The following is a 13,742-nucleotide window of genomic DNA, read 5'->3' as shown; positions in this document are numbered from 1 at the left end:
TTCCCTTCTTCCTCCCCTTTTCCTTCCCTGACTGAGGTTGGCATCAAGAGGGACGAATTCGGGTAGCGGCCCCCGGCGCAGCGCAGGGGTCACAGCAACGGTGGCGGCGGCGGCTGACGGCTGGAAGGGCAGGCTTCCTTCGCCGCTCGTCCTCCTTCCCCGGTCCGCTCGGTGTCAGGCGCGGCGGCTACGGCGTCGTGGAGGCTGGTGGACTTCGTCCCATCTCCTTTCCCCACCCGCACTCTTCGCTTCGGTATCCCCCGACCCTTCAACCCCGGGACTGGGCGCCTCCTCCGGCGCAGCTCACGGAGCGGGGGCCGGTCTCCTGCTTGGCTGTCGCGCCTCCATGTCGGATAACCAGAGCTGGAACTCTTCGGGATCGGAGGAGGACCCGGAGACGGAGTCCGGGCCGCCTGTGGAGCGCTGCGGGGTTCTCAGCAAGGTGAGCAACTCGCGGGTTCTAGGGCCAGCTGCCCAGACCTCACCTGCTGCGAGGCTTGGAGAGCCGAGCCTCTGAGTGTGTGGGGTGGGGCTGGGCAGGAGACACCATGGACTGTCCCGGGGCGGGGGCTGCGGAATGTGCCGGGTGCAGGGCTGTGTAGTGCCGCAGGAGTGCCTGGGCTAAGGGTGGAGTGTGGAGAGAGGTCTTCTTCGCCTGTCCAGGGGCTTGTCAGTAGCTGCCGAGGACCAGAGAAAGCATATATTAAGCTGGGATCTAGCTTAGGAAGTGACATGTGTACCGTGACTTGGGACCGGGGCGGCAGCTGTCCGGGATATAGGAATCTGGGTTGGGCAACGGTGGCGTCCGTATTAGTGGGCGTGGGGGGCGGTTCACATCGGACCTTTCAAAGGAGATTAGTCTGGGGGTGCACGGCCGAATAGGGTTGGGGGCTCGTTGACATGGCTGTTTTGACAAGCCCAACTGACTCCTTTTATAGTCCTGAAATCTAAGATGGAAAACTATTAGGTGGTAGTAATCTTAAATGCAGGGAGAGATGTGATTGTGGAGCACTTATATACTTTCCCCCTTACCCCTTACTCTAGTTCAGAAAAGAGCTATTGAATTAGCACGTGATGAGTATAAGAAATATTATTTGGAACTTGTCAGAGACCGATTTTTAGTCCAGGAAGAACATTATTTAATAATAAAATATTTTTGCAGTAATGTTTCCAGGGTAAGGAAAAGATATCTTAGTTTTTATGTATTTTGAAAAGTTCCTTTTCAAGATTTTAGCAAGGGAAATAGTCACTTATTATAAGGCCGAAGGTGGGTGATCTTTTGATAGTACTTTTTTCTTTTTAAGTTTTTGTTATGGGTACTTGCATAGTCTTTTTGACTTCCCTTTCTGTTAACTGCTAGCTCCAGCCTTTTCTAAAAGTTTAACTTGGAGAGTGGGTGCTGGGGCCAGTCCTTCAACAAGCTGGTCATAAGATACCATGTCATGTGCAACCTTGGCTATTAAGAAATCACTCTGCTTCAAGTATTTATATTCGAATCATTTGGACATCATTTGTGGGATTGTTTCATATTAGGCCTTTATAATGTCTTTAGAAGGCTAATAATAAATACCTAGGAAAGGCATGAGTTTGTCAGATGTACAGCTTACAAGTGTTAGCTTTTATTTGTATAGCAGAAAAATTATGGCATGTCAGTTGATACTGGGATTGCTCTTGGAATTTCATTGGGATGTTTTCAATAAAGTGAAGATCTCCAGGGTTTCTTCAAATTAAAAAATCCTATAATTTAGTCATCTGTATTGAACACACTGTGCAATATGTATACATTGTCAAAGAAATGAGTTCTTTGCTTCTTAGCAATTCTCAGTTTCATCACTTTTCACTTATATGAGAAGTGAACTGCCACATTAGTATTGTGATATTAAGTGCTTTATAAAACACACTGTACTTTTTTTTTTTCATGCTGTACTTTTGACCTATTGATAATCACTTGTGGAAAGTTTGGGGAGCAGAGTGGCTGATGGAAAAAAGTCATGTGCTCTAAGTATTCACTGTATGCACGGTAAGGTAGTAGGTATACTGTAGATCAAAAAATGGAAGACTGTCTCTTTGGTGTTTTAAGTGTGTAGAAATACACTATTTGACTACTGTGGAAAGGAAATAACTTCAAGTTTGTGGCTGCATATATAGAATCAACAGGAATAAAGTTATTGGTATTATTCTTGTTAACAGTTAAGAAGGAAATTTCCCTGAAATTTAAATTTATGGTTATATGTACATTTTTCTGTAAGTTTTTTGTTTTATGTTTTTTTGGGTTTTTTTGGTTACCAGGATTGAACTCGGGGGCATTCAACCACCGAGCCACATCCCCAGCCCTATTTTGTATTTTATTTAGAGACAGGGTCTGACTGAGTTGCTTAGCACCTTGCTTTTGCTGAAGCAGGCTTTGAAGTTGTGATCGTCCTGTCTCAGCCTCCTGAGTCACTGGGATTTCAGGCCTGAGCCACCACTCCAGGCTTGTTTTCTCTAAGTTTTTAATTCTTGATGTTTTGTTTGGCAATTCTAGAGCTTTGCACATGCTAACTAGGCAAGCACTCCACTGAGTTTCATCAAGATTGTTTATGTTAAATACATATACCAGGAATGTTACATGTTTTTAAGTTTAAAGAACATGTTATATATTTCAAATCTTTTGTGCTTACCTGATAATTTAAACAAGAGTTAGATCTTAGTATCTATTCTTTGAATTGAGACTACAAATAGGTTTTTTAACTAGTTTTTTTTTTTTCCTCCCCTGTTATGGAGTGAATCTGGACTGGATGTGTGTGTATAATTTATATTAAAAATATGCCAGTCCAATTTTTTTCTTCTATATGATAATCTGAAATACATGAAATATCTACAAAGCATACATTCTTTTAGAATCACTTCTCAAGAGAGTTAAGTTCCCGAAATAATGGATACACAATAATTCTCTGTGGTAATTACAAATATCAGGGTGGATCATGGTTGGGAAAAGACTTTTGCCTTTGTAGGACTTAAAAGCAACTAAGCCTGGATAAAATAAATTATATCAAACTGTCCTGAGTTTCCTTCATCCTTTATGGTTTTTCTTACTTCTCCACATACCTCTTGGCTGTAGTTCTTTTGAGTCCATCTCAAGTATTGTCCTTTCCATAAAGCTTTTTCTTACTTCACCAATTATATATTTAAGGTCTCCTTTCCTTCAAATTCCATAGCAATTTGGGAAGGGGAGGTGAGATGGAACCTAGGGGTACTTTACCACTGAGCTACATTTCCAGTCTTTTTTATTTTTTATTTTGAGAACAGGGTCTTGTTAAGTTGCTGGGACTGGCCTCCAACTTTCCATCCTCCTGCTTTACCTTCCCAAGTCACTGAGATTATAGGCATGCACCACCTGGGCCAGCTCCCATAGCATTTTGACTGAAACTTGATTTTGACACCCCCCCCCCCACCCAACTCACCTAATACTAGTGATAGAACCCAAGAACACTCTGCCACATCCATGGCCCTTTTTACTTTTTAATTTGAGATAGGGTCTTGCCAAACTGCCTAGGTTTTCCTGAATTTACTGAATTTGTGATCCTCCTGATTCAGCCTGGAATCTTTCTATTTCAGTTGCTGGATTTACAGGTGTGTACCTCATGCCTGGCTACTGATTTCTTACACTAAATATATTTTCTTCTGAATTTATGCTTGCTAGACTGTTGGTGACAGGATTCCTGATTATTCTGCAGGCCTAGCATATTATCTTGTCTGTATAAAAAGGGAAAGGGAGGAAATAAATATTATGAGAACAAAGCAGAAACCTGCCTTCCAGGTGTAATAAAAGCAGCTAACATCTACTAACTAAATAGTCCTAAACCTTATATAATCTATTGGTTCCTCTATAAGAAAAATAATAAAAAAATTATAGAGACACAATTGCTGGGGCCTCATCTGTCACTTTGGATAGGATCTGACCTGTGAGAGACATTGAAGGTTAAGCTTCATTAGCTATGCATAACTCTGCCTCAAACTGAGAAAATAGTACATGCCTGGCACTGTTCTTAGTCTATTCTTGCTTAATCTTTACTCTGAGATAGAACTGACAGAGAAACCAACACATGAGAGGGTAAGTACATAACTTGACCACAGTCACATAGTAACTAGCCTCATGATGGGTAGTAATGGGAAACAAGATCTAATTTGTCTGTATATTATGCAATGGAAGTTGTTCATGTGAGTTTTGGAGCTGCATTGTTAATAAGATGACTATATAAGAAAAGTAAACAAAAATGCTTAATAAGTAAATAAGATTATGGAAAGTTATGAAAAGCAGAAGATAATAGAAGAGGTCAGATTATTAAGCCTTTCTCAGGAATCCAGGAACTTGGTAATTTGATAGGAAAATTGGAAAGAGGAGGAAAATTTAAAGGTTTAATATGAAGGAAAGATTGATAGGCTTTGTTGGTGAGCTCTGTAAGGAGTGAGACACAACAGTCATGTTGAGTATCTTCTTTGACTATGCTAGGCATTTTCATTATGTTATTCAACGATAAACAGGCAAAGAAACAAGCTTACAAAAGTCAAGCGATGTGTTAGAACTCTATTTACACATGTAGTAAAGTAGGTGAGTCTGTTTAATCCTATATCCACCACTCTGTTCATGTTATATACTAATCTTGATCCAGGTTTGAGTCTGTATAACTGTAGAAGTAGCAAAAGCAGTCAAGATAGTAGGAACATAAGAAGGAAATACACTTTATAGGGAGGAGGTAAGTTCAGTTTTGCTTAATCAAGTTCGTACCTGGTGGTAGTAAGTCACAAGCAGAAATAAGAAAATAGCAATTAGGGAGCCCATAGAAAAAGAGTATGGGTGAGTTCTCAGTGAGAGATTAGAATAATGGAGCTTAGAAAATTTAAGAGTTGAGCCAATCTCAACATGCTGAATTAGGGAATAGGAAAACAAAGGTTTTTCAATGGTTAAAAAGCTTGAGCCAGTTTATTACATTTTAACAATCCATTTTGAATTAGTTTTTGGAATTAGCAGATAGTTTGGGGATTGTTTATACTTAAATCCTTGGAGAATAAATAAAAATGTGAAATTAATATTCTCATAGAGGTTATATTTCTACCTTTGCCAGTTTATTGGTTGTAATCTTCACTATACATCAAGACTTTAGTAACACAGAAGTTACTTTTTAAGTACAGTATTAGAGAATGATAATCCTAGTATGTTTGTGACATCCAATTTTATGTTTGTATTTTTACTTCTGGGTTTAAAAAAAAACATCCTCAAGGAAACTTGAAAAGTGAATTAATCATTTCAACATGTAGTATTGAGTTCTGTAGGGGAAAAATTAAAGTTGATGTATACTTACTAAAGATTAATGATTTAGTATTTAGTTTTGATGTAGTTAGGACCATCATAAATTTTCATATGAAAATAATTTACAACAAAAATAGAATTTTGGCAATGATTGGCACCATACTACTGTTGATTTGGAAGACTATGCAATTCTTGATGTAGGAAAGAGACTAACTGAACTTATTTATTTTTTATTGAGTATACTAATTATGACAGAACAATTTAAATGTCACACAGGTGGCAGGAGCCAGGGACTACGAAGCAGAATTCTTAGCCAAATTCCTGCTTTGATTTTCTTCAAAGTTTAGAGGTTATTAAAAATGCTATATTGTATTTCTTATTTATTTATTTATTTAAAATATTATAAAAACTACTGAAAATCATTAGACAGTCTATAAAATTTCTATTTTTCAAAATCATGCTTGTTGAGTTAAGACTTTACACATTTTGATTTTAAAATTAGATTGCTTTTTCAAAAAGTTTGGATTTCTAAAATACTGACTTTTTTCTTCCCTGTCTCCTTTCTTTCCCCAACCACCCCAGTGGACAAACTACATTCATGGGTGGCAGGATCGTTGGGTAGTTTTGAAAAACAATACTTTGAGTTACTACAAATCTGAGGATGAAACTGAATATGGATGCAGGGGATCCATCTGTCTTAGCAAGGCTGTGATCACGGTAAGTTCTGTTCTTTAGGTATTCGTTAAGTGTCTTCTATATACCAGTAGCTAATCTAGGTACTTGGTATACATCTCTTAAGAAAATAAAGATTCTTGCCCTTGTAGAGCATATTGCATTCTAATACTTTTTCCCATAAAGTTATTTTTGAATGTTTATTACTACATACTGTTATTTTGTATAGACATGTAGTTTTTACCAACTGATGAGACAGGGACAGTTACTTTGTAGTTTATTTAAAAAAAGAAATCAGGGAAATCATAAAAACATATACAATCTTATTTAAAATTTTTAACTTAAAATATATATAGTCATTTGCCATCTTGTTGTGGAGTTGAGAGAAGTTGTTCCTGTGTTTACTATATCCTTATGCATGATCTGTAGTTTTCAGCTTTGATCTCTCTAAAATGGAACAAAAGTTTAAAGATACTTTTTAAAGACCCTAAGTATAAGCTCTTTGGGGATTTTTATGATTTTCCTTATTTGCAGTTATGTCACCTTTAATTTAACAACTTTTTCAACTTAGTTTACATAGAAACAGCCCTTTCTTTTCTTAATTCATGTCTCATAAGGACTATACCAAGTTTACTGGCAAAAACAGATTCAGGAATGAACAATTGACTTTTTAACCATATAATTTACCTACTGGCATCAGAAGTGCCTTATTATAATAGATATATCGTATTAGTTTAGGTGGTCAGCATGCCATGGTCATATTTAATAAAGAGCAAAAACAACAGTGTTGACTAAGACAGGACAGTTAAATGGAGATGAGTTAAGGGAGCTGTTATAGTTAAAATCTAAAAATGAGTATGCTAAAATAAAAATACTGGTTTTATTGACCCATTCAAAGTCACATTTTCTTTTGATAGTGCTCAAAAAAGAAAAAGGTATACTCTATATTTGTTACTGTCTAAATCTGATTTATATATTATTATGTATTTAAGGAAAATCTTACTGTATTTTTCTCTTTTTATTACATTTTGCTCCAATTATATGTTCAATTTTAAAACAAAAGTTTGGGTGAATGTCAGTCAAGTTGGATAAACAGGTATTGTTTGAAATTGTTAATAAGGAAACTACTTCTACTCATTCTAGAGACAATTTTAAAGAAATATTTTAAACACAAAGGACCAGTATTTATTTTGACTGTTATATGATAAAAGTTAAAAAGTAAACACTTATATGATAAAAGTAAACACTTATCATCCTTAGTTCTTACTTGTTTTTGTACTCAAGAAACAACTGAAGGTGAATTTCTTGTCATTCTTCCTGAAAATTTATGTGCCTATACAACATTTATTTGTTTGTTTTTTTCAGTTGTAGTTGGACACAGTATCTTCATTTTATTTTTATGTGGTGCTGAGGATCAAACCCAGGGCACCCCGCATGTGCTAGGCAAGCACTCTACCGCTGAGCCACAATCCCAGCCCAATAACATTTATTTGTTTATAGCCTTCATTTTTTTTTCTGCCCTTGTTTTCTTCCAATACACTTAGATGTAACTACTACATTCTGTTGAATTTTGTGGATGCCTTTTATCTTACTTATTTGCCTCTTCCCTATTTGACATTAACTTTGAGATGCTCTCTCTCTTTCTCTCTTTTTTTTACTATAAACATGATTGGATCAAACATATACACTTCAAAATTTTAGTTATTGTCAATGTTCTGTCAAAAGTGTAGCACTTTTGGATCCTACCAATAGTGTATGAGTACATGTGTTTCACCATTCCCTCAAGTATTAAGAAAGTTGACTTTGTCAAACTGTTAGTTCAAAATGGTATCTTATTATTTTAAATTACATATTTTACTAATGAACTTGAAAAATTTCACATATGTTTATAGCCTGCTTGTATTTTTTCTACTTCCAGTTGCTTGTTCCTCTTTTTTTCTGCTTGTTTTTTTTTCCTTATTAATTTGTAGAAGCCCTTTATATGATATTTGTCATATTTATTGCGGATTTTTTTTTCCTCTGTTGTCATTTATCTGATTCTCCTTTGCTTGTTTTATAGTTTGTTTAGTTTTTTTTTTTTTCCTTAAGGCCTCCTAAAAATTTTTATTAACCTTTTCCTATATCTGGTTATGTTCACATAGGTTTTTCTCCTCAAAGATTGTATCTCTGTATAAATGTAGCTACACTTTCATCTAGAGTTTACATATGAATTTTAATTTCTATTGAAGTTATTTTAGTTTGAGGAATATATAAGTTGTAGCTTTTCTTTTTCAAATGACTAACCCTGTATCCTAATACCATTAATTGAATAATTCACAATCCCCCCATTTGAAATGTCACTTTCATCACATAAAATGTGTATTGTAGGTTTTTCTTAATTTCTTTTGTTTAGTTTTCATATTCCTTCTTCCTTTAAAATTACATTGCTAATATTTTCATCAGGCACTTCCTTAAACTACTAATTATCTATTTGTGAAGATATAAGAATTTATTTATTTGCATTAATGTCTTTTGGAGTAAGTGTAGAGTTTTGGTGTAATGGAAACAGTAGTGTCTTTAGTATTGGCTTACCCAAGTTCTGTAGTACCAGTTCTTATTGTAGACATCTGACTTTATACAACTAATAATCTTGTAGACCTTTTAAAATTATCAAATGAGTGGAATTTATATTATTCTTATTATAGTTTGAGTTATAGGGAAATGTGACATTTCACATTTTATTATTTTCAGAAGGAAACCTGAGAGGTAGTAAAAATAGATTAAAACAAAACATTAAAGCCAAATAACCTCCCCCATCAAGCCAAATAACTCTTAAATAGTGATTGCAAGAGGAAGTTGACAGATCCTGACAAAATTATAAGAGATCAATGGAGATGTAAAAGCAAGGGAAAGGAATGTTCAAAATTGAAGAGAAGTATATAAAATAAACAAATTTTAGAAGTGCCACACAAAGAATAATTAGATATAAACTTTTTTTAATATAGAATTTTCAAAAATGATGCTATAGAAATGATCAGCAAAATAGATATCACCAAAGATGATTAGTACCATAAGTAGTCATTATACAAGGAACTCTAGATGAATGAAAAATTCGAGAAATAGGCCTTCTATCAAGTGTGTAATTTTGCTATATTGAACTGCCTTAGTGATAACTAAAGAAAGAGAGGAAGATATGTGCAAAAGTAAAACTACTAGATAAAAAATTAATTCTCATTTGAGGAACATTTGCCAATAAATTTTGGTTTTATTTTATTTATTTATTTTTGACATGGGATCTCACTATGTTGCCCAGGATGGTCTTGAACTTCTGGTCTTAGATGGTGCTCCCACCTCAGCTTCTCATATACCTGGGACTACTAGTGCCTGGTTCCTTGCCAGTGAATTTTTAAGGAAATTAGAATCTTAACTCCAGTAAGATTTATGCCTTAAGAGACTAGTAATATCAACTCTCCCATTTGGAAATAATGTCTTCCTTCTTTTGATAACATGACTTTAATTCAAATAATAGAACTCAGATATCATGAATGTAGAAAATATTTAAAGTATTTGGAAAGAGGTCTTAGAATAAAAAAAGGATACCCATTGAAATGTGGAATACAGAATGTTGAAATAACTTTTTGGAAAATTACAATTACAAAATGAATTTGTTTTCTAGGACCACCATAACATGTTAGGTGGGCTTAAACAACAGAAACTTATTGCTTCACACTTCTGGATGCCAAAAGTCCTGATCACAGTGTGAGCATTTGTTGGCTGGGAGGGAGAACCTGTTTCATTCCTGTTTCTGGTGGTTTTCTGGCAATCTTTAGGATTCCTTGGCTTGCATATGTATCACTCCATTCTCTGCTGTTTTTGTGCTCACATTCTCAGGGTCATTCTCCATTTGTGTGTATCTGTATCCAGATAGCCCCTCCTTGTAAAGGACAAAAATCAGATTAAGGGCCTAACCTATTCCAGTGTGACCTCACCCAAATTATATCTGCATGATTCTATTTCCAAATAAAGTCACATTTTGCAGTACTAGATATTGGGACTAGAACATATGAATTTGAAGGGACATAGTTCAACCCAACCCATTATATAAATTATCAATTAAGACTAGAACCCAAGTCTTCTGTTCCCATCTGGTATTATTTTATTACATGCCATGAGGATAGGAAAATTTCATATACATTGCATTTTATTTTGTGTAGAACTTGCATGAATATGATATAAAGCAGCTTTTTAAAATTTGAGGCTTACTGTTAATGCCTTCCGTTAAGTCTCTGTAATCTGCTAAATCTCTGTGTTTTAGCATTCTAGTTTTCTTAAAAAGAGGGATACATTTTATCTTCAAGATTTGCCTACTTGAATTACTAGCAAGAAGCTTATTAGTTTTTCTAAAGGTCTTTTAAGCTTCACAAACATCAGTTGTTACTATTTTTCAATTTAGCATTTTATATTAATTTATAAAGTACTTGAAATATTATGCATGGGCTGTGAAGTCCAACCTAGGTGCAGATCTTGACTATATTTTTTAATGGCCAAAAGGTAAGTTAAGACAAATTACTAAATTTCTGTGAGCTTCAGCTTCTGTAATTGATTAAAATGGGAGATAAAATCCAAGTATGGAATGAATATGTGATTAAAAGAAATAACATTTTGCTTTGTACAATTCTTGGCACATAGTAGACTCTCAGAATTTCTTTATTTTGTGAAATATTTGTATTGAAAATAAAACCTATGTTTTTGTTTTTGTTTTTTAAAAAAAGGATAGAAGAAGCTGGCTTTATCAAAGGGAGGTCAAAGATGGAGTTTACTCATTAGAGCCAGGATATGTGGCATGTAGTGTTTGAAAAGATATCATACATTTTCTGTGAGATTTTCTTCCACCAAGTAATTCTGTTTCACAATGTTAAATATATATAAATATATACTATTATATAATGTATTCTATAATATAATATTTATATGTAAAAATATATCTTTATATGCTTTTTATGTAGTCTTTGTGGGTGGGGGTAGTAAGGATGGCACTTAGGGGCATTCTACCACTGAATTAAATCCCTAGCTCCTTTTATTTTGAGACAGGATCTCACTGGGTTGCCCAGGCTAGCCACAAATTTGGCAATCCTCCTGCCTCAGCCTCCTGAGTGGCTGGGAGTACACGTGGATTACATACATGTGCCACCTCACCTGTCTTCTTTTGTTTAATTAAAGTGACAAAGCTGTAAAGTTACCTGCTGATAACTCATCATTTATTGAATTTACCAAAGAAACTGGCATTATCATTGAGCTTTTTCCTTGGAGTAAGTGCTGTGTAGACTTGACCTTTGTCATTTCTACATTGAAGAAAGAAAACCATGACTTATAAAGAAAGCTAAGATATTTTCTTGGTCTCCAAGTTAGAGAATACACATTTATCCAACAATTATTTCTTTTAAAAATATTCTTTCCCACTAATGAGGAATCATCATTTGAAAAAAAAATAGACCCCTTATAAACAGATCATAATGAATCAAGAACTTAAGAAGCCATGACCAGCTACCTCATCCAGAAGTTAAGTTACCTCTAAAGTGATAATGTCTTAAGGATAAGATAGAAGTTTGGGTAGAGAGTCCGCAAACTTACACATTGACGCAATTTCATAAAGCAGTGCTGTTTTAAAGTGTTTTCATTTAGCTTTAAAGAGATTAGGAAATTCACCCAGGTAAAGATGCATCTTTTTTCTCTCTTACCCCATGAAAATAATAGTTGAGAGGTTAAAAAGTTTTAAACCCCAAAAGACAGAGACTACAGGAGAGGATACGACAAAAGACAACATTGTAGAAGCTGAAAGCAGATGGACAAGTGCTAATTGAGTTAATTAATCTGAGAAACTGAGATCTGTTTAGGAACTTTCAAAAATAAAGGACATAAGTTTTTACATTGAAAGGGCTAATGAAATCCCAGCATTATAGATGAAAAAAGACTCACATTAAAGCCAGATTGTGGGAAATCAGACTTAGGAAGAAAGATAACCATGCTTCCAAATGGGGTGGGGGTAAGGATTTGCAAATCACAACAAAGGACAAGAATTCCAAATGACCATAGATTTCTCAAGAACAACTCTGGAAGCTAAAACACAATAAACTGTGCCTTCATTCTTTGAAGAAAAGTTATTTTTAGTACTGAATCTGTACTTAGCCAAACCACTAAGCAAGTATCAGGATAGAATAAAAACATTTAAAATACGATCCCAAAAGTTTACCTTTTGTGGTTTTTGAAAATCTCTCATTTTAGAGATACATACTCAGCTATCTAGAAATTAAATAATATGCCTTAAAGTTGCTTCAGGGCTGGGGATATGGCTCAAGCGGTAGCGCGCTCGCCTGGCATGCGTGCGACCCGGGTTCGATCCTCAGCACCACATACAAACAAAGATGTTGTGTCCGCCGAAAACTAAAAAATAAATATTGAAATTCATTCTCTCTCTCTCTCTCTCTCTCTCTCTCTCTCTCTTTAAAAAAATAAAAAAAAATAAAGTTGCTTCAAAGTGATCCACTTAGGAGGGTGTAAATTGTTGGGTATATAGATGAAACAAGAATGACCATCAGTTAATAATTGTAAAAGCTGAATAGTAGTAATGGGTTTATTATCGTGTTCTTGAATTTCGATCACGTTTGAAATTTTCCATAAAAAATTAAAATATATCTGTAAGCATCTTTCTTCAGGTAGCTTTTGGGGGATAGGCTTCATCAAAACAAGGCAGTATCAAATTAAAAAGAAAATGTGTTTAGAGGTCATTGTCCTCAAAGTGAAGTTTCTAGGGCAGTAGCATCAGTGTAAGCTGTGAACTTGGTAAGGAATACAAATTCTCAGTCCCTGTCACAGATTTAATGCATTTAGAAACTCTGAGTGTTGAGTCCAGATCCTGTCTTCAACAAACTGTTCAGGTAATTATGATGTGTACTGAAATTTGAGAACCACTTTCCTAAAGCAGGAAAATTAATTGTGCTGAGATAAAGAATGACTAATGGTTTAAACCATCTTATTTTCTTAACTACTTACTCTCTAGACTTTGATAGTTGCTCTGACATCTAAATCAATCTAGTCTTTATACATAAAGGCTGTTAGTTCTGACAGTCTGAATAGACAGTGGATATAAAATGTCAAACTTAGGGAAAATTGTCATAGAAATGGGAAGAGTTATGAGAAGAAGAGATGAACATTTGCTTGTCAACCTGGCTGTATGATTGCTATTCTTTGCTAATTTTGCCCATTCATTTCCCCATTTTCTGGAATGCCTTTTTTCTCTTCCCTGTCAAAAAACTTATTTCTCCTCCTGGGCCCAACCTAAGTCACAGCGTTTCGGTGAACCACTATAAGGACCCTCCTCAACTTTTTTGTCATTATATATATATTTTTTTACAAAGCAAAAAAGGACTGAGCAACTATTATATATTAAGAATTGTGCTAAGTATTTTACAAGTTATCAGGTACAAGATGAAACTGATTATTTCTGGGAAGAGGAAAGTGAAGGTGGGGTGGAAATACTGTTGTTTTTTCATATTAAACCTTGAAGAACCATTTAATTCCTTAAACTTCCAGGTAGGTATAAGACAGTAGTAGCTAAAAATAGTGGCAAATAGCCTCCTAAAAGTTCTCTCCTGAAATAATAGAAAATAACTTCATATGTATAAATTCTGGTCAAAATGACACCTTTACCAATCGTTGTAGGCAAATAATGCCAAAACTACAAAAAGATTACATGTGAAAAAAAAAAGGTAACAAATCTTATAAGTTTTTCCACCCCATGCTA

At 35.1% G+C, this 13,742-nt stretch overlaps 1 protein-coding gene across 2 annotated transcripts in view; it reads left to right on the top strand.

Moving 5' to 3' along the window:
* The first annotated feature begins 36 nt into the window (after positions 1 to 36).
* The window catches only part of Cert1 (ceramide transporter 1), a 110,306-nt gene continuing 96,600 nt past the window's right edge, over positions 37 to 13,742 (top strand). Inside the window, exons 1-2 of one of the 2 annotated variants that reach the window (XM_076857158.2) lie at positions 37 to 442; positions 5,873 to 6,007. In XM_076857158.2, coding sequence (XP_076713273.1) covers positions 347 to 442; positions 5,873 to 6,007 — 231 coding nt within the window. In that variant the 5' untranslated portion in view covers positions 37 to 346. The remainder of the gene's footprint in view (positions 443 to 5,872; positions 6,008 to 13,742) is intronic. The other variant, XM_076857157.2, reaches the window with a different exon arrangement.

This window comes from Callospermophilus lateralis, chromosome 5 (genome assembly GCF_048772815.1).
Source record: "Callospermophilus lateralis isolate mCalLat2 chromosome 5, mCalLat2.hap1, whole genome shotgun sequence".
Taxonomy (NCBI): domain Eukaryota; kingdom Metazoa; phylum Chordata; class Mammalia; order Rodentia; family Sciuridae; genus Callospermophilus; species Callospermophilus lateralis.
This window is presented reverse-complemented; position numbering and strand designations above follow the sequence as displayed.